The sequence below is a fragment of the Ambystoma mexicanum genome, chromosome 1p (assembly GCF_040938575.1).
Source record: "Ambystoma mexicanum isolate Mex_15411 chromosome 1p, UKY_AmexF1_1, whole genome shotgun sequence".
NCBI classification, from domain to species: Eukaryota; Metazoa; Chordata; class Amphibia; order Caudata; family Ambystomatidae; genus Ambystoma; species Ambystoma mexicanum.
In genome coordinates this window covers 42,524,419-42,552,030 of record NC_090921.1, presented here as the reverse complement: position 1 = coordinate 42,552,030, position 27,612 = coordinate 42,524,419, and the positions used below count along the sequence as shown (strand labels likewise).

The 27,612-nt window shown below is 49.2% G+C and overlaps 1 protein-coding gene across 2 annotated transcripts in view; it reads right to left on the bottom strand.

Moving 5' to 3' along the window:
- Nucleotides 1-22,603: 22,603 nt before the first annotated feature.
- Nucleotides 22,604-27,612, bottom strand: part of LOC138565852 (zinc finger protein 391-like) — a 28,991-nt gene continuing 23,982 nt past the window's right edge. For both annotated transcript variants that reach the window (XM_069643021.1, XM_069643018.1), the window contains exon 3: nucleotides 22,604-26,922. In XM_069643021.1, the coding sequence (XP_069499122.1) occupies nucleotides 26,120-26,922 (803 nt within the window). In that variant the 3' untranslated portion in view covers nucleotides 22,604-26,119. The remainder of the gene's footprint in view (nucleotides 26,923-27,612) is intronic.

Below are 27,612 nucleotides of genomic sequence, written 5' to 3'. Positions count from 1 at the left end.
CCCCGGATTCCTACGACATTCTTAAGCCAATGGGGGAAGCCCGTGGCGCTTGTCCTGGCGATTACATCAACGCCGGCGTCATCGCTGGTAAATGCTACATCTCCCAATGGGACTTGCGCTTGGCATAACCCTTGGAACGCTCTTTCTCTTGTATGCATTCCACGCCTCCTTCAAATCCACTCCCTATATCTAGCCACGCCCCCAGAAAGCCGGTGCTCCTAAACCGTTGTGTTACGGTGAGCAGCGCTTCTCGGAAAAGTTTCCATACCTTTTGTTTACCTGGCTTCTGACTTCTGCTTACCCTCTGGACTCCGTTGCCTGCTTGCTGATTCTGTTTTGGCGCTCTTCTGATCTGCCCTCCCCTGCACGACCACGGAATTCTTACCGAACTGCCTTTGGGATTCCGTTTCTCATGTCTGGCTCCTGGCTCCCTTTTTGACTCCTGACCCCGTATCCCTTACCCGCTCCTGGTTACCCGCTGCTCGAACGAAGAAGTAAAGACCCTGCATTTAGGTGTTTTAGAAAAGCAAACACTACGCCTTTTTTCTTCCTGAAAACTTTTTTGATGAACTTGGAAAAACGGTGCTGTTTGCTTACACATTGTGACATTTTGGCTATTGGCTTGGTTTTATTTGGGATTTTGGGATGCTTCGCTGTTTGCACCACTCATTGGATTTTGGGACGCTTTGCTGTTTGCACCACTCATTGGATTTTGGGACGCTTTGCTGTTTGCATCACTCATTGGATTTTGGGACGCTTCGCTGTTTGCAACACTTATTGGATTTTGGGACGCTTTACTGTTTGCATCACTCATTGGATTTTGGGACGCTTTGCTGCCTTTCAAAGGATTGTTCTACCACCTCCCTAGTAGCGTCCTCGTGCCGTCCGGGTCAGGGAATCCCCTTACCTGATCTTGGGACATCAGTGACACTATCCTTGGGACACTCTCAAGTTGCCAACGGACCTTCACCTAAACCCGGTCTTGTGTTCTATCACAAGTAGGTATTCTGCAGAAAAAAGGAATTTCACAGGTAAGCTTGTGGGTCTCGGAGGGTGTAGAGGGGTTGGTTTATTGCCATCAACAAACGGTATGTAATACTTGCCTTTTTTGTTTTTTCCCTCTAGCTCCGCTGTGCGTTCCGCCTTTTTGCCTGAGCCCTTGGCCTGACAGGTTTCATTACCCTGCAAGCCGTGCTCTCAGGAAGAAAGTCTGAATTACTTCAGTGGCATCTAGTCCGAGTGGTCTTCCGGACTAACGGCGGAACATACGGAGTTTGACAGATTTAGGAGCCTAATATTGGTGCCTGTCTGTCTGTGATGGATCCTAATGCAGATCCTATGGCTGCTATGATGCAGGCCTTTACCACATTCCGCACAGACATGGCAGCTTCAAACGCTTCTCTGCATCAACGAATGGATGTCATGCAAAGCTTTGTGCAGCCCTTGCCCGCGAACGAGGAGTTTGGGGATGCTCCTGCTCCTGTACCACCACCCGTTCCTCCGACACCCCAACCCGGTTTAGCTCCGGTGGTACTACCTGGCCCCTTTCCATTGGCCCCACCGGAGCATTTCACGGGGGACCCCAAAACGTATAGGACATTCATCAATCAATGTCGTCTACATTTTCTATGCCGTCCTTTGGCATTTCCCAGTTCGACAACAAAATCAGCATTTGTGCTCTCTCATCTAGGGGGTATGGCTGCGGCCTGGGCGAATCCCTTACTGGAATCTGATGACCCTGTTTTATATGATTCTGAGGCCCTACTAGTAGCCATGAACCTGGTTTTTGATGCCAGATATAAAGCTCAGGCTTCGGACCTGGAGTTTCTGGCATTGTCTCAGGGTAAACAACCCCTCTTGGCGTACTTAGCCCGATTCAACCAGTTGGCTGCAGAAACCTCTTGGCCTGAACAGAAAAAGGCAGAAGTCTTTTATAAGGGTTTGTCAGATGAACATAAGGACGCATTATCTGTTGTCCCCTCTATTCCTTCAGTATTCTCTGACCTTCTTGACTTGGTGTTGCAGGTAGATGCTCGTCTGCAACAGAGGCGTGGAGAATGCCGACATCCTGATCTACGCCCTGGTAAACCTGAACTGGTATCCTCTCCAGTCCCTGGGGATGTAGAACCCATGCAGATTGGGGCAGTGAAAGGTCCCCTTTCGAAGGCAGATAGAGAGAGAAGACTATAAAATAATCTATGTCTGTATTGCGGACAGACGGGACATTTCATTCGTGTATGTCCTAAACGACCTGCTAAACGTGCAGGAAACGCCACGACCCGTCCCTAAATCGAGCCGATGTGACAGGTCAGCCTTCCAATGACTCACTCATTTGTCCAGCTGCCACACACATATACCTGGATATGTCCTTTCTATTGCCCAACTCTCAGACCTTTTCTAGTCCAGTCATGATAGATTCCGGGGCAACAGGCAATTATATGGACGAACAAGTGGCAGTAATTTATGGTATCCCGGTAGACCCTAAAGACAAACCAGAAGCTATTTATACAGTCGATGGCTCCTGTCTGGTTTCGGGCCATGTCACAAAACAAACACAACCTTTGCAAATGAGTACGGCGGATGGGCATACTGAATACCTGTCTTTCGATCTTATCCCTGCACTTCAGTTTGGGATTATTTTGGGCCTCCCTTGGTTGCAAAAACATAATCCCATCATTGATTGGGTGAAACAAACAGTGCTTTTTTCCTCTCCCTTATGTAAGGTGGATTGCTTTCCTGTTCAGAGGATGCCTCTCCCCTCTCCATGCATGGCTCTAATATCAAGCACACACACTGTTAATGCAACCACTAAGGCGGCAACTGAAATACCTTCCGTATATCAGGATTTGGTTGAGGTGTTTGACAAGGGTTTGTCTGAACAACTCCCGCCTCACCGGGAATACGATTGTCCTATTGATTTCGTACCCAATGCCATTCTCCCTCACGGGCGTATATATTCCTTGGCACGACCTGAGGAGGAGCACTTAAAGAGTTACATTTAGAAGTCGTTAAGACTTGGTCATATAAGACCTTCCCGTTCTCCAGCTGCGTCTCTGATCTTTTTCGTCCCAAAAAAGGAGGGGGATCTCCGCCCTTGTGTGGACTACCGTGCACTCAACGCGGTGACTATAAAAAATCAATACCCATTACCCCTCATCTCGGAATTATTGCATCGCCTCACTTCTGCTAAAATCTTTACGAAATTGGATTTGAGGGGGGCCTACAATCTGGTGAGGGTGCGCACAGGCGACGAGTGGAAGACGGCCTTTAAGTGCAAATAGGGCCTCTTCGAATACCTAGTGATGCCGTTCGGCTTATGTAATGCCCCCGCAACATTCCAACATTTCGTCAATGACATTTTCCGAGATCTGTTGGATGTTTTTGTTGTGATATATCTGGACGATATATTAATATTTTCAAAAACATTATCGCAACATGAGGAGCACGTACGGCCGGTATTACTTCGTCTTCGCGAACACGGTTTGTATGCGAAAGCAGAAAAATGTGTCTTTCCCGTTTCCTCTGTGGAATTTCTAGGTTTCGTGATATCCTCTCAGGGTATTCACATGCATGATGCAAAAATACGAGCAGTTCTAGACTGGCCTACTCCTACCTCGCTTAAGAGTTTACAATCCTTCTTAGGATTTGCTAACTTTTATAGATGTTTTATTGCATCATTTACGTATATTGTAGCCCCGCTGACACGCCTCACCAGCCCCTCAGTTCCCTTTTGTTGGGACAATCAGGCCCAGGTCGCCTTCCAGACCCTGAAAGAGGCTTTTACTACGGCCCAGTCCTGCTGCACCCAGATCCCCTATTGCCTTTCATCATTGAGGCTGATGCCTCTGCCATTGCTCTTGGGGCCATCTTGTCTCAAAAATGCCCCACGACTCGGCAACTACACCCCGTAGCCTTCTTTTCCAGAAAATTGACTTCCCCGGAAAAGCATTATACCATAATGGAACGAGAGCTACTGGCTATACTGGCTGCTTTTAAAGAGTGGCCACACCACCTACTGGGGGGTCGACATCCTGTTACGGTTTATACGGACCACCGTAACCTTCAAGCCCTTTCTACGGTAAAATGCACCAACTCTAGACGAATCAGGTGGCATTTGTTTTTTGCACTGTTCAATTTCACCGTCTCTTACCGGCCAGGCCCCTTGCATGGCAAAGCCGATGCGCTTTCTCGCATCGGAGTTGATGCATCTCCCGAAGAGGCAGTCCTTCCTATTTTGCCAAAAAACACTATTATGTGTGTTTGTGCTGCGACCAGTTCCTTACTCGAACAGATCCGCCGTTGGACAGCGGACCATGGAACGGTTCTTCAAGGGTTGCAAGCACGTTTGATATCGGGACTACCATATATACAGGAACGCCTGTATATCCCTGATGTCCGGACTCGGTTACAGGCCCTAAGCTGGTCTCATGATACTCGTTTAGCCGTCCACCCAGGGCAAACCAAGACACTCGACCATCTCCTCCGATGGTGTTGGTGGCCTAATATGAAATGGGATGTGGCGGATTTTGTATCTAAATGTGCTGTATGCACACAGTGTAAATCTGTACCTGGGAAACCTGTAGGGCTTCTCCAGAGAATGCCCATCCCACCACGTCCATGGCACACTGTGTCACTTGATTTCGTGGTAGAGCTTCCGCCGGTCCAGGGGCTAACCACTATTTTGGTGATCGTAGGCACTTTCACCAGAATGTCTCAGTTTGTTCCTTGTAAAGGCGTCCCCTCTGCTCCTGCATTAGCCAAGTTATTCTTCGAACAGGTGGTTCGTCTGTTCAAGCTTCCTTTGGTTCTTTTCTCAGACCGTGGATCCCAATTCACCTCACGCTTTTGGTTGGCCCTCACCCAATTTCTTGTCATCGACGTCCGTCTGTCATCATCATACCATCCTCAGACAGACGGCAAAACAGAATGACTTAATGCACCATGGAACAGTACCTTCGATGTCTGTGTCTACAGTACCAGTCGGACTGGCTGTCCGTGTTGGGGGCTGCGGAATTTGCATATAACAATGCTTGTCACGCATCGGTTGGCTGTTCTCCTTTCTATGCCATGTATGGACCACATCCGCTGGTTTTACCGTCCGGCCTTCCTTCGGTGGCACAGGTGCCCGCAGCTCAAGCAACGGCCCAATCTTTGCTGTCTATCCGCACTGCTGTGCTTCAACATCTGCATCAAGCACAAGATCGCATGAAAAAGCATGCTAATCGGCACCGCCGATCAGCCCCGGAGTATCGCCCGGGGGATAAGGTTTGGTTATCTACTGTGCATCTTACATATACCGGGCAAACGTAAACTAAACCCTCGCTACGTGGGTCCGTATCCCATCATGCAGTGCATTAATGCAGCCGCCTATCGCTTGGGCATACTTTCTAGTTGGAAAATCCACCCCGTGTTCCATGTCTCCCTATTACGTCCTTACATTGTTGGTACGCGACTATTCAATCATCCAGCTCCTATTACGATCCAGGGTGAAGAGGAATACGAGGTACAGGCCATTTTAGATACACGGGTGGTCCGAGGTGTCCGCCGTTATCTAGTAGACTGGAAAGGTTACGGCCCGGAAGACCGTACCTGGGAGCCCGCTTCCAACATTCATGCTCCGCGTCTTTTGCAGGCGTTTCTCCGGTCTTGTGGTTTGCGACCCGGGGGAAGCCCATCTTTGAGGTGGGGTACTGTCATGCCCCCCGGATTCCTACGACATTCTTATGCCAATGGGGGAAGCCCGTGGCGCTTGTCCTGGCGATTACATCAACGCCGGCGTCATCGCCGGTAAATACTACCTCTCCCAATGGGACTTGCGCTTGGCATAACCCTTGGAACGCTCTTTCTCTTGTATGCGTTCCACGCCTCCTTCAAATCCACTTCCTATATCTAGCCACCCTCCCAGAAAGTCGGTGCTCCTAAACCGTTGTGTTACGGTGAGCAGCGCTTCTCGGAAAAGTTTCCATACCTTTTGTTTGCCTGGCTTCTGAATTCTGCTTACCCTCTGGACTCCGTTGCCTGCTTGCTGATTCTGTTTTGGCACTCTTCTGATCTGCCCTCCCCTGCACGACCACGGAATTTTTACCGAACTGCCTTTGGGATTCCGTTTCTCATGCTGGCTCCCGGCTCCCTTTTTGACTCCTGATCCCGTATCCCTTACCCGCTCCTGGTTACCCGCTCTTCGAACGAAGAAGTAAAGACCCTGCATTTAGGTGTTTTAGAAAAGCAAACACTACGCCTTTTTTCTTCCTGAAACCTTTTTTGCTGCACTTGGAAAAACGGTGCTGTTTGCTTACACATTGTGACATTTTGGCTATTGGCCTGTTTTTTTGGGGGATTTTGGGACGCTTCGCTGTTTGCACCACTCATTGGATTTTGGGACGCTTTGCTGTTTGCATCACTCATTGGATTTTGGGACGCTTCGCTGTTTGCACCACTTATTGGATTTTGGGACGCTTTACTGTTTGCATCACTCATTGGATTCTGGGACGCTTTGCTGCCTTTCAAAGGATTGTTCTACCACCTCCCTAGTAGCGTCCTCGTGCCGTCCGGGTCAGGGAATCCCCTTACCTGATCTTGGGACATCAGTGACACTATCCTTGGGACACTCTCAAGTTGCCAACTGACCTTCACCTACACCCGGTCTTGTTTTCTATCACAAGTAGGTATTCCGCAGAAAAAAGGAATTTCACAGGTAAACTTGTGGGTCTCGGAGGGTGTAGAGGGGTTGGTTTATTGCCATCAACAAACGGTATGCAATACTTGCCTTGTTTGTTTTTTCCCTCTAGCTCCGCTGTGCGTTCCGCCTTTTTGCCTGAGCCCTTGGCCTAACAGGTTTCATTGCCCTGCAAGCCGTGCTCTCAGGAAGAAAGTCTGAATTACTTCAGTGGCATCTAGTCCGAGTGGTCTTCCGGACTAACGGCGGAACATACGGAGTACGACAAAGAAGCAGCAGAAAGCTTCTGAATAAATCTCTTGGGAGGACCTGAAGAGCGCTTCCTGCATCTTTACTTGCGAGTACCACCTCACTGTAGCAGAACAATAAAACAACAATACAGTGGTTTTACCACGTTTGTTTCTCATCTGACCTAATACATGAGTGTTTCCCCCTAACTACTTACTCATACAGCCTGTGGATGCCTTTGTGGTACTCCTTCCCCCCATTCCTCTGAACAGTTGGTCATTCTATTGCTGGTGCCCTGTGAGATTGCATTTTATAGGCTTTCCTTACAGACAATCTCAGGCAATGCATTTGTGTTTTCTTCATTAGAACTGTGGTTAATCTTGCACAGAATATAAAATATGAAATTAGAGAACACTGAGACAACTAAGATGGGCAAATAGGTCAACGCCAGTGAGCCGGCCCATCTGGAATTACTTTTAGAATCCTCATCATTAGTTGGTTGTTTGATATTCCAGGGGATCACACCTACCTCATTTGCTCTAATTTTCTCTTGCTCGTACCCAGAGTGTCTGTTTGGTCCTGGACTTGTACAATGGCTGCACTCCCTGTAATACGACTTGGTGTGTAAAATTCCATCGACAGAAGATGCTCTGCCTTATTTTGACTGTCTACATTTTTGCCGTTTATCATTTATATATTGTGCCATTTTTTCCACAGTATGCCCATACCAGGTGTCAAGACTATGTTACCTGGAACATAGGGCATGACATCAGGGACAGGGTGTAATAACAGGATTTCACACATGTTGACGTTAAGTATTTATAGCAGCGTTCATGTTTCTCATGGCCCTGGGACAGCACATATGTAAGCCTAGCACATCAGCTTTCAAAAAGGTAAGGCTATTCAAGCAGATATAGAACTCTTGTCCTTGGAAAAGGGTGATGAATGTACAAGGAATTAGCCAGACTAAGAATAATTTATCTCATCTTAACTGACACAGGATGTATCGATTTGAAATGTTATAAACCTGGGTTGTGTATGAAATAAATACCTCTCACAAGAGCTAAGCACCTTCTTCAAATCCTACATTTGTATTTGTTTTCCGCCGATGCCATGCATACAATCTATACTGCTTGGCACTAGAGGTGGGTGAGCCAGGCCGACCCGGCCTTAGGGACTATGTTAAACTGGACTCAAGCTGCAAGCCTCCTGGCGCATGGATCAGAGTCCAGACCCGTCCCATACCCGCCTTCTCCCCTAGCAGAATAAGCTCTCAGCAGGAATCCAAGCTGCAAGCCTCCTGGCACATGGATCAGAGCCCAGACCCGTCCCATACCCGCCTTCTCCCCCAGCAGAATAAGCTCTCAGCAGGAATCCAAGCTGCAAGCCTCCTGGCACATGGATCAGACCCGTCCCATACCCGCCTTCTCCCCTAGCAGAATAAGCTCTCAGCAGGAATTCAAGCTGCAAGCCTCCTGGCACATGGATCAGACCCGTCCCATACCCGCCTTCTCCCCTAGCAGAATAAGCTCTCAGCAGGAATTCAAGCTGCAAGCCTCCTGGCACATGGATCAGAGCCCAGACCCGTCCCAGACCCGCCTTCTCCCCTAGCAGTATAAGCTCTCAGCAGGAATCCAAGCTGCAAGCCACCTGGCGCATGGATCAGAGCCCAGACCCGTCCCATACCCGCCTTCTCCCCCAGCAGAATAAGCTCTCAGCAGGAATCCAAGCTGCAAGCCTCCTGGCACATGGATCAGAGCCCAGTCCCCGCCTTCTCCCCTAGCAGAATAAGCTCTCAGCAGGAATCCAAGCTGCAAGCCTCCTGGCACATGGATCAGAGCCCAGACCCGTCCCAGACCCGCCTTCTCCCCTAGCAGAATAAGCTCTCAGCGGGAATCCAAGCTGCAAGCCTCCTGGCACATGGATCAGAGCCCAGACCCGTCCCAGACCCGCCTTCTCCCCTAGCAGAATAAGCTCTCAGCAGGAATCCAAGCTGCAAGCCTCCTGGCGCATGGATCAGAGTCCAGACCCGTCCCATACCCGCCTTCTCCCCCAGCAGAATAAGCTCTCAGCAGGAATTCAAGCTGCAAGCCTCCTGGCACATGGATCAGAGCCCAGACCCGCCTTCTCCCCTAGCAGTATACGCTCCCAGCAGGAATCCAATCTGCAAACCTCCTGGCAATGGATCAGACCCGTCCCAGACCCGCCTTCTCCCTTAGCAGCATACGCTCTCAGCAGGGATCCAAGCTGCAAGCCTCCTGGCACATGGATCAGAGTCCAGACCCGTCCCATACCCGCCTTCTCCCCTAGCAGAATAAGCTCTCAGCAGGAATCCAAGCTGCAAGCCTCCTGGCACATGGATCAGAGCCCAGACCCGTCCCATACCCGCCTTCTCCCCCAGCAGAATAAGCTCTCAGCAGGAATCCAAGCTGCAAGCCTCCTGGCACATGGATCAGAGCCCAGACCCGTCCCATACCCGCCTTCTCCCCCAGCAGAATAAGCTCTCAGCAGGAATTCAAGCTGCAAGCCTCCTGGCACATGGATCAGAGCCCAGACCCGCCTTCTCCCCTAGCAGTATACGCTCCCAGCAGGAATCCAATCTGCAAACCTCCTGGCAATGGATCAGACCCGTCCCAGACCCGCCTTCTCCCTTAGCAGCATACGCTCTCAGCAGGGATCCAAGCTGCAAGCCTCCTGGCACATGGATCAGAGTCCAGACCCGTCCCATACCCGCCTTCTCCCCTAGCAGAATAAGCTCTCAGCAGGAATCCAAGCTGCAAGCCTCCTGGCACATGGATCAGAGCCCAGTCCCCGCCTTCTCCCCTAGCAGAATAAGCTCTCAGCAGGAATCCAAGCTGCAAGCCTCCTGGCACATGGATCAGAGCCCAGACCCGTCCCAGACCCGCCTTCTCCCCTAGCAGTATAAGCTCTCAGCGGGAATCCAAGTTGCAAGCCTCCTGGCACATGGATCAGAGCCCAGACCCGTCCCAGACCCGCCTTCTCCCCTAGCAGAATAAGCTCTCAGCAGGAATCCAAGCTGCAAGCCTCCTGGCACATGGATCAGAGCCCAGACCCGCCTTCTCCCCTAGCAGTATACGCTCCCAGCAGGAATCCAATCTGCAAACCTCCTGGCAATGGATCAGACCCGTCCCAGACCCGCCTTCTCCCTTAGCAGCATACGCTCTCAGCAGGGATCCAAGCTGCAAGCCTCCTGGCACATGGATCAGAGCCCAGACCCGTCCCAGACCCGCCTTCTCCCCTAGCAGTATAAGCTCTCAGCGGGAATCCAAGCTGCAAGCCTCCTGGCACATGGATCAGAGCCCAGACCTGTCCCAGACCCGCCTGCTCCCCTAGCAGTATACACTCTCAGCAGGAATCCAAGCTGCAAGCCTCCTGGCACATGGATCAGAGCCCAGACCCGTCCCAGACCCGCCTGCTCCCCGAGCAGTATATGCTCTCAGCGGGAATCCAAGCTGCAAGCCTCCTGGCACATGGATCAGAGCCCAGTCCCGTCCCAGACCCGCCTTCTCCTCTAGCAGTATAAGCTCTCAGCGGGAATACAAGCTGCAAGCCTCCTGGCACATGGATCAGAGCCCAGACCCATCCCAGAACTGCCTGCTCCCCGAGCAGTATAAGCTCTCAGCGGGAATCCAAGCTGCAAGCCTCCTGGCACATGGATCAGAGCCCAGACCCGTCCCAGACCCGCCTGCTCCCCGAGCAGTATATGCTCTCAGCGGGAATCCAAGCTGCAAGCCTCCTGGCACATGGATCAGAGCCCAGACCCGCCTTCTCCTCTAGCAGTATAAGCACTCAGGGGGAATCCAAGCTGCAAGCCTCCTGGCACATGGATCAGAGCCCAGACCCGCCTGCTCCCCTAGCAGTATAAGCTCTCAGCAGGAGTCCAAGCTGCAAGCCTCCTGGGGCATGGATCAGAGCCCTAACCCATTCCAGACCAGCCTTCTCCCCTAGCAGTATACACTCTCAGAAGGAATCCAAGCTGCAAGCCTCCTGGCACATGGATCAGAGCCCAGACCCGCCTTCTACCCTAGCAGTATAAGCGCTCAGTGGGAATCCAAGCTGCAAGCCTCCTGGCACATGGATCAGAGCCCAGACCCGCCTGCTCCCCTAACAGTATAAGCTCTTAGCAGGAATACAAGCTGCAAGCCTCCTGTCACATGGATCAGAGCCCAGACCCACCTTCTCCCCTAGCAGTATACACTCTCAGCAGGAATCCAAGCTGCAAGCCTCCTGGCACATGGATCAGAGCCCAGACCCGCCTTCTACCCTAGCAGTATAAGCGCTCAGTGGGAATCCAAGCTGCAAGCCTCCTGGCACATGGATCAGAGCCCAGACCCGCCTGCTCCCCTAACAGTATAAGCTCTTAGCAGGAATACAAGCTGCAAGCCTCCTGTCACATGGATCAGAGCCCAGACCCACCTTCTCCCCTAGCAGTATACACTCTCAGCAGGAATCCAAGCTGCAAGCCTCCTGGCACATGGATCAGAGCCCAGACCCGTCCCAGACCCGCCTGCTCCCCGAGCAGTATATGCTCTCAGCGGGAATCCAAGCTGCAAGCCTCCTGGCACATGGATCAGAGCCCAGTCCCGTCCCAGACCCGCCTTCTCCTCTAGCAGTATAAGCTCTCAGCGGGAATACAAGCTGCAAGCCTCCTGGCACATGGATCAGAGCCCAGACCCATCCCAGAACTGCCTGCTCCCCGAGCAGTATAAGCTCTCAGCGGGAATCCAAGCTGCAAGCCTCCTGGCACATGGATCAGAGCCCAGACCCGTCCCAGACCCGCCTGCTCCACGAGCAGTATATGCTCTCAGCGGGAATCCAAGCTGCAAGCCTCCTGGCACATGGATCAGAGCCCAGACCCGCCTTCTCCTCTAGCAGTATAAGCTCTCAGGGGGAATCCAAGCTGCAAGCCTCCTGGCACATGGATCAGAGCCCAGACCCGCCTGCTCCCCTAGCAGTATAAACTCTCAGCAGGAGTCCAAGCTGCACGCCTCCTGGGGCATGGATCAGAGCCCTAACCCATTCCAGACCAGCCTTCTCCCCTAGCAGTATACACTCTCAGAAGGAATCCAAGCTGCAAGCCTCCTGGCACATGGATCAGAGCCCAGACCCGCCTTCTACCCTAGCAGAATAAGCTCTCAGTGGGAATCCAAGCTGCAAGCCTCCTGGCACATGGATCAGAGCCCAGACCCGCCTGCTCCCCTAACAGTATAAGCTCTTAGCAGGAATACAAGCTGCAAGCCTCCTGTCACATGGATCAGAGCCCAGACCCACCTTCTCCCCTAGCAGTATACACTCTCAGCAGGAATCCAAGCTGCAAGCCTCCTGGCACATGGATCAGAGCCCAGACCCGCCTTCTACCCTAGCAGTATAAGCGCTCAGTGGGAATCCAAGCTGCAAGCCTCCTGGCACATGGATCAGAGCCCAGACCCGCCTGCTCCCCTAACAGTATAAGCTCTTAGCAGGAATACAAGCTGCAAGCCTCCTGTCACATGGATCAGAGCCCAGACCCACCTTCTCCCCTAGCAGTATACACTCTCAGCAGGAATCCAAGCTGCAAGCCTCCTGGCACATGGATCAGAGCCCAGACCCGCCTTCTACCCTAGCAGTATAAGCGCTCAGTGGGAATCCAAGCTGCAAGCCTCCTGGCACATGGATCAGAGCCCAGACCCGCCTGCTCCCCTAACAGTATAAGCTCTTAGCAGGAATACAAGCTGCAAGCCTCCTGTCACATGGATCAGAGCCCAGACCCACCTTCTCCCCTAGCAGTATACACTCTCAGCAGGAATCCAAGCTGCAAGCCTCCTGGCACATGGATCAGAGCCCAGACCCGTCCCAGACCCGCCTGCTCCCCGAGCAGTATATGCTCTCAGCAGGAATCCAAGCTGCAAGCCTCCTGGCACATGGATCAGAGCCCAGTCCCGTCCCAGACCCGCCTTCTCCCCTAGCAGAATAAGCTCTCAGCAGGAATCCAAGCTGCAAGCCTCCTGGCACATGGATCAGAGCCCAGACCCGCCTTCTACCCTAGCAGTATAAGCGCTCAGTGGGAATCCAAGCTGCAAGCCTCCTGGCACATGGATCAGAGCCCAGACCCGCCTGCTCCCCTAACAGTATAAGCTCTTAGCAGGAATACAAGCTGCAAACCTCCTGTCACATGGATCAGAGCCCAGACCCACCTTCTCCCCTAGCAGTATACACTCTCAGCAGGAATCCAAGCTGCAAGCCTCCTGGCACATGGATCAGAGCCCAGACCCACCTTCTACCCTAGCAGTATAAGCGCTCAGTGGGAATCCAAGCTGCAAGCCTCCTGGCACATGGATCAGAGCCCAGACCCGCCTGCTCCCCTAACAGTATAAGCTCTTAGCAGGAATACAAGCTGCAAGCCTCCTGTCACATGGATCAGAGCCCAGACCCACCTTCTCCCCTAGCAGTATACACTCTCAGCAGGAATCCAAGCTGCAAGCCTCCTGGCACATGGATCAGAGCCCAGACCCGTCCCAGACCCGCCTGCTCCCCGAGCAGTATATGCTCTCAGCAGGAATCCAAGCTGCAAGCCTCCTGGCACATGGATCAGAGCCCAGTCCCGTCCCAGACCCGCCTTCTCCCCTAGCAGAATAAGCTCTCAGCAGGAATCCAAGCTGCAAGCCTCCTGGCACATGGATCAGAGCCCAGACCCGCCTTCTCCCCTAGCAGTATAAGCTCTTAGCAGGAATACAAGCTGCAAGCCTCCTGTCACATGGATCAGAGCCCAGACCCACCTTCTCCCCTAGCAGTATACACTCTCAGCAGGAATCCAAGCTGCAAGCCTCCTGGCACATGGATCAGAGCCCAGACCCGTCCCAGACCCGCCTTCTCCCCTAACAGCAGGGGCGTTGCTAGGGGGGGGGGGCAAGGGGGCTATAGCCCCTGATATTTTGGTTATGGAGCTCCATTGCCCATCAGTGATCCAGGAATGCACGATGGTACTTTTCTTCTTCCCTGTTCGCAAAAGGGAAGTAGACATCTTGCGTTCTTGTGCAGGCCAATCCTTTAAGAACTCAAATACCATCCTATCTCTTCTAGGGGATAAAATACAGGAGAACATCTTGTCCTCTAAAAGGTAACTTCCTGAAAGTCCTTTTAAAAAAGATGAGAAGCCTGTGGCGGCATCTGTGCCTTCCTTCCTCCAGCATGGCATGCACTACTGGATTTTGGAGATGAGTTGTAGCATCCCAAAAAACAGAGCAGATGGAGTAGAAATGTTATGTTTAAAAGTAAACATTAGAAAAGGTCTGTTGTTGCAAACAGGTAACCCTCTTGCACTATTGTTGAACGTAGTCCTTTAAAGAAAATCATTAACACAGGTATACACTCTTCAAAGACATTTTAATCATATTATCACAAACACTATAGTGCTGAACACGAGATACATCAAGCAATCCCTGGGCTAACCTACATGTCATGTAGTAAGTTTCCTTAATGAATAAAAAACTATTTAAGAATTCAAAGACAATCGGTACAGCTGAAATATAAACAATGAAATTGGATGATACAAATTGTAAATGGCAACGTGTTTCTTCAGGGCTATTTGCTGTCCTTCACTGTAGTGTAATAAACTTGAGTTTTCATCTGTTAATCGACAACAGGTAGCACAGTATTAAACATCTCCGTAACGTTTTAAATTGGCAATCTCTGTACTAGGTAATGCAAGGTGAGAGGAACCTCAAATGTTCCTTGATATTCAGGAAGGAACTCTAACCTGTACAGCAGTAGACACTATTACTCAAACCTATCAGCGAGTAGTCTATTCACTAGATAACTCTCCAAAGTATTAAGAAGACTCTTGCCTAACAACCATCTGTACCGATGGGCTGGGTTTCAGAGGGCACTCCTTCTCCCTCACTGGAATGAGTCTCTGTCGCTCTGTAATGGTACAGAGAGAAAGGCACATTTACCCTGTGCATTCGGCAGGAAGCTGACTGTAATTTAATGCCAAAAGGGTGCCAGCTGGGGCGCAGTAATGGGATACTGCTCATGTCTCATATCCTACTTCCCCAGACAAGTGACAGCACATTAATAACGCTCACTACCGCTTGCCTGCCGCCCTTCTCTCGTGATGTTAATGTTACGGAATTGTGCTCATAAAACTCGGCGTTTAGGTTGCCATGGATACCATGGACGGGCGCCAAGGTTTAAATGGTCAAGATCCTCGAGGTGCCATGACCAGTGTGCGAAGCGCTTGCCAAACTCGTACACGCTTACAATGGCACATCAGCGGACTAGCAGACCGGAATTACCAGTTGGGTGCCCCACATCTGTATAGATCACTCATGACTCCATGGCAACACCTCACGCGCACTCACGATTGCGAGGAGCTGGCGTGGCAGCCAACTTGTGATGGGGATTTGACATAGGAGGTGGACTGCCACCTCACATAAAAGTCACGCTATGATAAAAAAGGAACGTAAACCGCTGCATAAACTCCAAGAATCTCCTAGTTAAATTAATGTAATGGAAAGCTCCACTTTTACCAGATTTAAAGGGCAAATACCCATGGCGGATACATAACCAGCTTATAACTTACCAAACGATAACTGGCGCTAAGGAGGCCAATTCCCTAGCTATGCTGCAAAATACACCGAGAGGACACAGCCCCCCTGCATACACTAACAACCCAGGGTACCAAACCTGCAAACTGCTCCGTTTTCACTATTATGTTCAGAAAGCCAAGATCAGCTAAGAGGCCAGTAAATCGAACTCATATCACCTGCAACAATGCAACGATCATGACATTTCAGGACCGCTCCTCCTTCCCCCTAGCCAGAAGGCGTATGTGCACCCCTTAAAATAGTGGCTTAGAGGGAAGGGGATCCCTGTCCCTGGGCCTTTCCCTTTCCACTCATTTTTGAGTATGAGGGCCAGCAATATAGGCTGGTTTCGGAGGACACTGCAGGAGCTATTGGGGAGCACGACCCTGCGAAGGTGCAGAAGGTTTCAGGGGTCAGGAAGGAGCATTTCAGGGATAGCAAGCAGTTCCCTGGTTCTAGGAAATTCAAGAAGTTGAATACCCCCCAATCCCATGGTCCCTGACGTCAGTGTGGGTTTGACGGAATCTTTGGTTGGATTTGGTTTCTGCAAAGTGCTCCCACAGTGCTGTGAAGAAGGCACTGGTGGGATGGTTATTTCAATTTTGGGAAATTTCTCTGGTTTAGTTGGTATGTGGAAAGGGATTTTGTTTGGGAGGGGTGATAGTGGTAGGTAGGGAAGAGGGGGTGGGGACCCTGCAGTGATTGGTTTGGGGTTATGGGGAGGGCTCAGGAAAGGAACTAGTTTAGGGTTGTAGCTTGGGGTATTCGGGCTGGTTGGTGGCCTGGACAGGTGCCAGGGATGGCTAAGGATCCTGACTGGATGCCAGGGGTGGGTGGAGGGTGCTGGGGGCGTTGGGGCGGGGTTGAGTGACTTTTCTGTGAGGGTTATCAGAAGGGATTTCGGCTGTCTTCACAGGTATTACTGACCATGGAGGGATGCTAGTGGGCATAGGGCTGGCTTGTATGGCTTCCCAGATTCAGAAAATGGATGAGTTATCTCTGGTAAGGTCTGTCACTGTTGATGGCTAATATAATGACAGCGTGGACAACTAGGTATTTAAATGCAAGCGGTATTAATTCCCTGACAGAGGTCTCTAATTCTTTGTGAGTAATCTCGATCTAATCTAGATGTGTTATTCCTACAGGGGACGCACTGGATAAGGGGCAGGGAACCCCGCCTTAGGTTCACAAGACTAGAGGGTGTCCATAATGCCTCATATGTGACAAAAAATGAGGGGTAGCGGGTATTCTGTCTAGTCGGTTGGCCTTCAGGGCAGAGGAGCTCAAAGATCTGGAGGGCAGGTACGTGCTTTTGAGGGGTACAGTGCAGGGGAACGCGTTGTCCCTGGGCATGGAATACTGTCCGAATGAAAGACATGCCGCGTTCTGGAAAAGTGTGAAGGACAGACTGATCTCTTTTGTGAAAGACCCCCTAATTGTGGGTGGGGACTTCAATATGGTTCAAGACCCGACCAGGGATATGAAGAGAATGGCGATATCAGGGGCCATCCAATACAGGAACGGAGACTCTTAGCAGTTCTAGTGGATAAACCAAGAGTTGGGGGTGGTAGGCTCCCTGACGGTACTGCCCGTGGGCCATATTCTAGTGAATCGTGTACCGCGAGAGCAAGTTTCCGATTTTCGCGTTGCGCCGGTGACTTGGTCTGACCGGGACTTGTTGTGGGTGAAGTTGGGGAGGGCTGCATCAGTGATGGTGTAAATATAACAACACACTATTAGAGTCTACCCAAACCCTTCTCGACAAGTTTAAGGAGTACTTTGAATTGAATTATAACAGGGAGGGGGGTCCAGCCACACTGTGGGAGGGTTTCAAGGCGATGATCAGGGGGGAGGGGGGAACTGATTAGGATGTGTTGTACCAAGAAAAGAGCCAGGATGAGAGAGGAGGGCCACTTGCAAGGTATGATTGCGGCTTTGCAGTCAAGGGGGTCCTTACCTGGAGTATTGAGTCTAGGTAAGGAAGTTGCTAGAATATGAAGTACAGCTTAAGGAACTAATGTTGTATGATACGAAAAAGAAATGACTCTCCCTTAAGCAGAATTATGAGAAGGGTGATCGGGCGGGTAAGATTCTGGTGTGGAGGCCCAGAGGAGTAAGATGGTGGGAGTTCTAAAGACAGACAGTGGGGTAACTAACTAGGATATGGAGGGTTTGGTGACCAGTTTCTGAGGTATAATGAGGAGTTACATACACATCGGAGTATGATGGGGACAGGTCGCATATGGCAGAGCGTATTGACCCTCTGACGATCCCGAGGCTTGCAGGAGACCAGGGTTTCCTCTGGACAAACTGTTCACTGAGGAGGAAGTGATTCAGACGATCAAATCCATGAAGGTGGGCACCACTTCTGGGGAGGACAGGTTTTCCGTTAAGTGCTATAAACTGTTTTGTGCCACCCTGGCTCCCTATTTGGCATGGGTGTTTAATGTGGTGCTGGTGGGGAGGCTTTCCTGAGGTCTATGATGGGGGTAATCATTGTCGTAATTCCCAAGGAGGATAAGGAGTCAACGCAGTGTTCCTCCTACCGACCCATTTGTCTGCTCACTAATGATGTTCAGATGCTGGCAAAATTGCGTGGGAATAGGCTGGAGAGAGTCCTGCCTTCCTTGGTTAATGGGGATCATGTGGGTTTCGTTAGGGGTTGTCAGGGTCTGCCTGCCTGCTTTCCCTGGATTCTGAGAAATTGTTTGACAGGATGGAATAGAGGTATCTGTCTGCACTTCTGGTGAAAATGAGGGTAGTGGCCAACTTTTGTAAATGGGTTGCAGCACTATACAGCACCCCATCCGCATGAGTGCAGGTCAACAGTTGTCGCACTGCAGCTTTTTTTGCTGTCCAGGGGTACGAGGCAGGTTTACCCTCTCTCCCTGCTACTGTATGCGTTAACTATGGAACTAGGGCCATTGCAATTCGACAACACACCGGGGTGAAAGGCATTAGGAGCGGGGAGGTGGAATTTAAGCTTTCTTTGTTTGGTGACATGTTATGTTATCTAGGTGATGTGGAACCATCTATTCCTGAATTGCTGGCTCTTATCAAATGTTTTGGGATCGTCTCTTAGTTGAAGATCAACACTTGTAAATCATCCATATTGGCATTGAAGGGCCAGGCCTCTTATCTTGAGGGTAGAAGACAGGTGCATCAGACTTGGGTGGAGAAGGTGCGGATGTGATACCTGGGGATCATATAACCGCAGGAGCTACCCCAGCTGGCACAAGTCAACTTCGATCCCCTTATCATGGCAATTAAGAGTGGTTTACAGAGGTTGGGCCCTTTAGTGCTGATGTAGTAGGGCGGATGACGGCGGTAAAAATGTATGTTCTCCCCTGGTTTTTGTACCACTTTATGGCCCTTCCGGCGAAACTTCCTAGTAGCTTTTTTGTGAAATTGCAGTCATTGTTCAGTAGACTTGTCTCACAGAACAGGCTACCCAGGATTAAGAGGACCACGCTTCTGCTTCAAAGGGCACACAGAGTTTTTGGATATCCCGATTTCTACCTGTACTACTTTGCAGCCCAATTGCAAGTTCTAGTAGAACATATGAGGGATGATTTGGGAGCGTTTTGGACATATCTGTAGGATATTGATACACACCTGGCGAAAGTGCGCAACTTACTATGGGCCCCCCACAAGGAGTTGCCGAATTGGCTGCAGGATCTCTCATCATTGTGGGGTCCCCTGGTGGGACTTGGGTGTTGAGTATTCCAGGGGGCGCAGGCATGGTTGGATGCAGGATTGGAGAGGTTAAGGCAGTTGTTTGGAGAGGAACGTTTTCTTGACTATGACTTGATCAGGGGCACCTTAGGTAGGGAATCAATTTTGATCTTCAACTATGTTTGTGTCAGAGAGCACCAAAGTATTAACTGAAAAGGATACGGTACTCAAAAGGATACAGGTGGTAGGGTCTTCCGGATCCCTGTTCACGCGTTTTGATAGTTGTGAAGTCAAGTTAAGACCTTCCAAATGATACAACTCTCTGACTGGTAAAACAGGCAGAGCGATGGATCACTGGAAAGGGCCTGGGTAAGGTATAGGAAATCAGCTTAGAACAAAATAAAGTATCATGAATAACTGCCCCAACCTGGGTATGATGGAATAGAAAATGTCATGAATGCACACACTGACCTTGAGTCTAGGGCAGATGAATCCAGCAGAGTCTCTTGAGGAATCCAAGGTAGAACAAACGACAAGGAAGGGAAGATTAGTAAGGGAGACTTATCCCGAACTGAACGAGGCTCACGCTAGATACCGGGTTGATGCACCACAGGATAGCGTCCAAAGTACTGTTAACTGTCACCTTCCAATTATCCTTGAAAAGCTTCCTTCCCACGTAGAGTAAAGTATAGAAATTAATCAATCCCCCTGTTAATATCACAGGTGCAGGAGTTGGAAATAGCGCTCCTTTTAAGGTATAAACAAAGTACACGCGGTTCTGTACAGCCGCGAAGAAAAGAGCGTGTGCGTGTGGATTTACACGCGATTAGGATTCACGCAGTCCAGGCCAGCAGCGCTTGAAGACAATATATGCGTGTGGATTTTACACGCGAGCAGGATTCACGCAGTCCAGGCCAGCCGTACTTGAAGATAGCGTGCGCGTGTGGATTTACACGCGAGCAGGATTCACGCAGTCCAGGCCAGCCGTACTTGAAGATAGCGTGCGCGTGTGGATTTACACGCGAGCAGGATTCACGCAGTCCAGGCCAGCAGTGCTTGAAGATAGTGTGCGCGTGTGGATTTACACGCGAGCAGGATTCACGCAGTCCAGGCCAGCAGCGCTTGAAGATAGCGTGCGCGTGTGGATTTACACGCGAACAGGATTCACGCAGCCCAGGCGAGCAGCGCTTGAAGATAGCGTGCGCGTGTGGATTTACACGCGAACAGGATTCACGCAGCCCAGGCCAGCAGCGCTTGAAGATAGCGTGCGCGTGTGGATTTACACGCGAACAGGATTCACGCAGCCCAGGCCAGCCGCGTTTGAAGACGATTTACACGCGACCAAACAGCTCCAGGAATCAGCGTGTGGTGGAAAACACGCTATAGAAGGCCCAAAAAGTAGCTGTAGTAACCTGCAAGGATGCAGACCGGAGGTTCAGCTACACAACGCCAAATGATTCGATCAGAAGCAGCGAGTGAAGTTTCCACGCTGCTTAAATACGTAATGCCGTAGTTCACGTGACGAAGCAGAATACACGTGAAGTTAGCGACGTGAAAAGTGCAAACGTCGTTTTCCCGGCAACGTATCGAACAACCGCCATTTTGAATAGAACGGTCTAGCTGTTCTACGAGCGTAGGAGGTAGGACCACGTCCAGCATGCATGACAGTTTGGCTTAAGGGGATCCTAACGGACCAGAAATGGGTATTGGGCCTCATTACGACCCAGGCGCTAATGGGTTAACGGCACCGTAAAAGGCTGCGGTGCCGTTAACCTATTAGCGCCTAATTACGAGGTCCCTTTGCCGTTAAAGTAGAGACCCGCAAAGGGACCTTGGTGCTAAGTACGGTGCCGCAATTAGCGCCTTCCCCATTCCCATTGAGCCCTATGGGGCAAAAATGGGAATGGGGAAGGGCCATGGAGGAAGGGGGAATTACCGCCCCGCCAACCTTGTAATGGGGTGGTAATTCCCCCTTTCTCCATGGCAGAGTCGGTAAGTTACCGGCATGGACCATGGTGCTGTTAGCACCATGGTCCTCCGCCTGGGTCGTAATGAGGCACATTGATTTTGTGAGGTCACTTATGGCATTTGAGAAGATGCTAGATGACTCAGTCTCGGGCAAAGGCATTTTAGCCAGGCTCTATTGGGTCTTGATCACTGTGAAAAGGGAATATTTTTAAGAAATATTGGAACTAAATGAGTGTAGAGGAGATCTCGGGGGAAACATGGGGCAGGATATTTAAGATTGTGTTTCATGGGAACTTGTTTACAGCATCTATTGAGCACAATGTTAAGATGTTACACCGCTGGCACTGAGACCCATTGAGGATATTTGCGGGAGCCTCTGCAGTATGTCCAAGGGGATGCAGGAGTCCCTGGCACACGTGGTGGCAGGGCCCTAAATTTCAGAGTTACTGCAAGGACCTGCTGGAGTGGATGTCAGAGGTGACGGAAAAGATCTCTTTAGATAACCTGTAATGTGGGAAGCCATGCTCAGAGCAGGTCCAGTGGCCGTAGCACAGAAATGGAAGAATGCTGAACCTATGGCCCATGACGATTGAAGTGTTTACTAAGAGAAATGTTTATTATGGAGAAGTTGTCTGCACTGGTCCATGACTGTGCAAGCATTTTCAGGGAGGAATGGGGGCCAGCGATACAGAAGTGGGGCTGTGATGTGTAGGGACTGGTGGGAGATGGGTATAAGAAGAGGGTGAAGAGCTTGGAGGAAGATATATGTGGAGGCTGGGATTTATAGGAACCAGATGGAATGGAAGGGGCTGTTAAGAATTTATGGCGATTTTCAGACTAGAAGGTGAATTTGCACTCTGGTCGGATTGGCATTTTATCCAGCCTATGGTGACTATGGTAATGATTTGGTAGAAACCACATTCTCTTGGGGAGGGGAGGGCTGGGAGGTGTGGGGTGAAAACATTTTGTGGAAAAAAACGTTTGACATGGAGCGTGTATGTTTTCATGTTTTTTCCCAATAAAAACTTGATTGAAAAAAAAAAAGGAAAACAAAAAATGTAGATGTGCCACCTGCCCCCATGCCAGTGTCCAAGCCACTGCTGGCCCAGGGGGCCATGCCGTCCTCAGTGGTGTATGGGGAGGCAAGATGGTAGGCATAGCCAATGGTGAGTTGGCTTAGCTCTTATTTGGCTCTTGGAGCCAGGCTAGGTCCTCTCTTGCTTGGCCCCACTCATGTATGTGCTGGCTTCCCCACCTCTACACGGCACCCCACTGTTTCCAATTCACATATAATATTTAGTTAACAATATCAGTTGGTACATCATAATTAAGAAGGGGCTACTCGCCAAAGCACTGGACCATCTAGTCTGACAGGGCATAAGTGCACACAGGTCTTAGAAGACAGTTTCAGGAGTTGAACATTTAATGCATTACAACGGCTACGTAAATAATAATGACAACACACTATTGATCATATTAAACATATCTTTCTTTATTATAGTTTCACAAGAACTCTGCGGAGTTTTTGTTTTGGTATCTCCACACAGGTCATACAACCGGACCCAAGAGATGAGTCATATCTCAGTCTCTTGTTGGTTTCTCTGATAGTTACTCTTAGTCACCTCAGGGTCCAGGAAATGTGGTTGTCTCCATAGTTATACATGGCATTATCTCAGTCTTGAGTACATGGTGCCCTTGCTTTACGTATCACACTATTCCAAAGACGGCACACTCTCTCAGTCCTTTGCATAGTATATCACCGGGCCCATGAACCGCACTTCCCTGCATGCCACATAGATTAACCTTCTTGAGAAATTCTTCTTCGAAAGTCAATGGTTTTGGAACCACATTTCCCAGCAGACAACTCAAATGACTCTAGTTTAGTGTTTCTTAAACAGTCTCTGGATCTTTCAATTACATTTCTCAGTCTGAAACTGACCTGAGACCTTTGAGTCACTCTACTAAGTGTGTAATTTAAGGGTTTCATAAGCGACTCATTCTTAACCGGTCGCTGGGTTTTTGGACCATTCTTTCCACCTACAACTTGGTTTATTCTTAAGTGGGTTAGTAGGTCTTTGCTGTACTTTTATACTGTATTCATCATGGACCTAGGTATGAAACCTAAATGACTCTGACCTCATTTTAGGACTGGAGTATCTTTGGGCTACACATGATCCAACTTGTAATTCAAATGCCCTCTCACTCCTCAAATCTCCCATTGACTGTCAACGAGACTTGGAACCACCCTCCCCAGGATGCATCACCACTATGATTGCCATCCTCTCATGTGGACCCCACATCTTATCTTATCTCAATAACACTTGTAAAGCACAGCATAAGCCCAAAGGCATATTGGCGCTAGAGCTAGCGAGGTAAGGTCAGCCAAGCATAGAAACGAGAAAGGTCTTCAACGCCCGACGAAAGGGCAAATGAGCCTCAATATTATGCAGGGTGAATGGGAGTAAATTCCAGGCCTTTGCAGCGGTCACTGACAAGGCTCAGCCACCTAGGCGAGCAAACCTAGCTCTTGGAGGCTGAATGGTCTTCAGAGTTTGTGAGCAGTGTGATCTATCAGGTTTGTAAAAACAGAACTTTGCCCGAAGAAACTCAGCTCCTGATTTGTAGAGAGCCTTCTGGACCAGACACAGGGACTGCTGCTCAACAGGAAGCCAACGGAGTTGGTGCAAAAGCGGGGTCATGCGGGCTCCAAAAGGGGGGTGAAGAACAGCTCTAGCAGACGAGTTTTATAATATCTGGAGACGTTGGAGCAGATGTTTTGGGAGAGCCAGATAAAGAGCATTGCAATAGTCAATATTACAGATAACCAGGGAAGAAATCACTCGGGCATGGAACTTCTGGGGAATGGAGGGCAGGACTTTCCAAAGAGTCCAAAGTTTATAATGGGCTTTTTGCCAGGCAAGGGAGATTTGATCAGCCATAAATAACGTGGAAAAGTTTTTGACACTGAGATCCTTAACCAAAGAGACTGTATAGGGGAAGAGGCTCAGACTCTCAGGCCAAAACTCAGGAGTCCAAAACAGTGAGGGTGAGGAAGTGCCCATCAACAACACCTCAATTTTTTCTCCATTGAGCTTAAGCCAATTCAGGGCCATCCAATCAACAATAGCCCGAAGGCAGCTTCTACGTCGATCCACTGTCTTAGGTTGAGTGAGATCCAACCGCACAATGATTTGGGCATCATCGGCGTAAGAATAACACAGAAAGCCGGAGGCATGGATAATACTCAAAAGAGGTTGGTTAAAAGATTAAACAAAGTAGGGGACAGTGAAGACCCCTGGGTGGGGACACCACAGAGCAGGAAGATTAACAAAGAACAGAAAGGAGGAAGAGAGATAGTTTGAGAGGGCCCCATTAGAAAAGAGGTGAACCAGGCCAGAACTTGGCCCCGAAGCGTGCCGAGTTAAGCCGGGCGATCAGGGTAGGGTGGTCGATGGTATCAAATGCTGTTGGCAAATCGGGTAAAATCAGGGCCCCCACCCCACCCTGGCACCCACATCTTGCACTCATGGTCTTAGTTTCGTCTCCTTATTGATATTTCCCCTCATCATCTCCATTTGGTATATTGGTATTCTGTTGACACTCTCCTCTCAGTAGCCTTTCATTGACACTTCTGCCTTCTGCAGTCTAAACATTTAGGCGGGTCTCCTATAAACATCGTATTGCTTCTAGCACCAACCATAGCAACAGTATCTCATTCCCTTTCTGCTTGTCTTGAACTGTTAGGCACTTTAGACAGTGGCTTCTCCGGCAGCACCTCTCTCACTGCAGATACACTCCTTTCTTCTTTTGAATCAATCATGGTTCCAGGCATGTGACTTATGAAAGGGAAGACACACCCCTGAACTCCCCATTTGTTTCCCTCAGAAATGTGGGCACTTTGCCACAGTATGCAAGAAAAGCTGAACAGATGTAAAAAAAATAAGGATGGGGTGTTGTGCGGGACGCATGTGATGGGTTGGCAGAGATGAATAATGTGGGGACTATGGACAGTAGCTTTTTTTTATAATCGGCATGTTTGGGCCTTACACATTCAGCTTTTGCAATCTACAGTGCGGCTAAAGTTGTATTGGGTGAAAAAAAACTGCCAGGACCACAGGAAAGGGTGGACATATGAAAGGATATAACAGAAAAAACTGAGGGCTGACACAACTGGTGCTGATGTTGACAAATGCCTTTTATCTTTATCACCAGATTGGCTGGCCAGTAATTAAACAAGCCGTATCATGCTCATTTTATTTGTTGATGTAGTAATCTGAATGGCTACTTAGATTTTGGTTGTCCAAACAGTGTGCTTTCCAGGCCTAGTTCTTACTTGGTGTGTAGTGCAAACATCCCATCAGAGTGGCGGATGGCTTTTTAGGTCAAACAGGCTGTCTTGGTGATGCATCAGAAGCCCATCTAGGGGAACTCATACAGTGATCAGGTGATCATATCAGAGTACCAGAGTGAATCTCTGACTAGGCCTTTTTATTATGATAAAATATTTATTGGTGGCCTGCCAAAAGGACTTGTCCATTATATAGCAAACACATTTAGTACACCATCTGCTAAGCAATCATCTAGTCTGTGCTGCCATGATCATTTCCAATAGATTTTCTATTCTGTTTTCTAGAATTGATATTTTATCAATTTGGGATGAACATGCTTCTCGTGTTGCAGGTCTTTGTATATTCCATGCTGAATGCGTTACTTTGCTCATATTGATTTATTTTGTTTTGTTTTAAAAACAGTTATCTTCTAATTCTTATATGTTTTATATTTCTCCCAGGTGGAATGTCTTCAAGTTGGGTAGAGGTTTGCATACATTTAAAGTTAATTGACTCTCTATCTGAGCTTTTCCTAGCTAGAAAGCACACAACCGTACAGACACGTCCTATGTGGAGTGCAGTGTTTTCAAGCATCCAGTATAAGGCTTTTGTTAAGGACCCGGATAAGAGTTGAGCAAGGACAGAGAAGGTAGGTAAATTTATAAAGGTTCAGTGGTACTAGGCCCCCCTCTTCCCATCTCTCCCAGGTGGGATCTCTGATGTCGCTTAAGGTTAGATAGATCAGTGAAGTCCTTACCGCATTCTGTGCACCTGTAGGGTTTCTCCCCAGAATGGATCCTCTGATGTTGATTCAGGTGTGTTGTCCGTCTAAAATGTTTACCACATTCTGTGCACTTGTAGGGCTTCTCTCCAGAATGGATCCTCTGATGGGTAAGTAGACTTGAGCTCTGAGTGAAGTTTTTTTTACACAGCACACATTGGTACGGTCTCTCCCCAGTATGTGTCCTCTGATGTATGTACAAATGCGAGATCTGGGTGAAGGTTTTATCGCACAGCATACACTGGTACGGTCTTTCCCCAGTATGTATCCTCTGATGTGTGTCCAGATGGGCTTTATTAATGAAGCTTTTATCACAGGATGCACACTGGTATGGCCTTTCCCCAGTATGATATCTCTTATGAACATTTAGTTGTGATATCAGCCTAAAATATTTCCCACAGTCTGTGCACTTGTAAGGCATCTCTCCAGTTGGAGCCTTCTGGTGCTGGCTATGCTTGTAGCGCCGCTCACTCATATGGGTTCTCTTGTGCACTATCAGGCTGGACTGGCTAGAGCAGCCTTTTCCACAAACATTACAGGAAAAAGCTTCACCTTCACTGTGAATCCTCATATGTGCCAGGAGTTGGGATCGCTGGATAAAGCTCTTTTCACAGTTTGTACATGTATGGGGTCCTCCTTTAATGAGACATTCATTTTCCCTTAGGAATCTGGCTGCGTGATCTGTGGAAAGAAACAGGTCCTGGGTTATTTAACAGCACAAACATTCATTAAGTAAATTCAGTGCCCACTCCCCTCTTATTCACTGTGTTATCCCGAGTGACATGATTTAAAACCGTGGAATAGCTTACATAATAAATATACCTAACAAGCCCTTCAAGCGTATGAACACTGGTAAACAGAAGATGACAATATGCATTTGGTAGATAATTTTTAAAAAGTAATTAAAAATATAATGTGTTAGACATTGGCATACTAGGTTTCTTTGTCTAGACTGCAATGCATGGTGAAAGTGCAGCAGATAATACCATGCATGTCTGAAATAATTACTCCATATAGCAGGAGGAAAAGCCTATGGTAACGAAAGGCATATAGGAAATGAAGTAGAGAAAATGTAATTACAATGTTAAACACAATGGGCCTCATTCAGAGTGTGGTAAAATAGTGGTGGTAACTGAATTACTACCACCTTCAATACACCACCATATTCTGACTTTTTAGAAGGTTTGGAAGACCGACCTTCAGCATTTGCCAGGATGCTTGTTCTCAGCATCAACCCCACTAAATTGACACTTTACCACAGAAGGAATCACTGACCACAGTAAAGGCCACACATCTCAAATTGGTAGATCAGCAGGACGGTAAAAGTGGCAATCATTCGGTTACCCCTTTTCTTTATTGCCATACGACCAA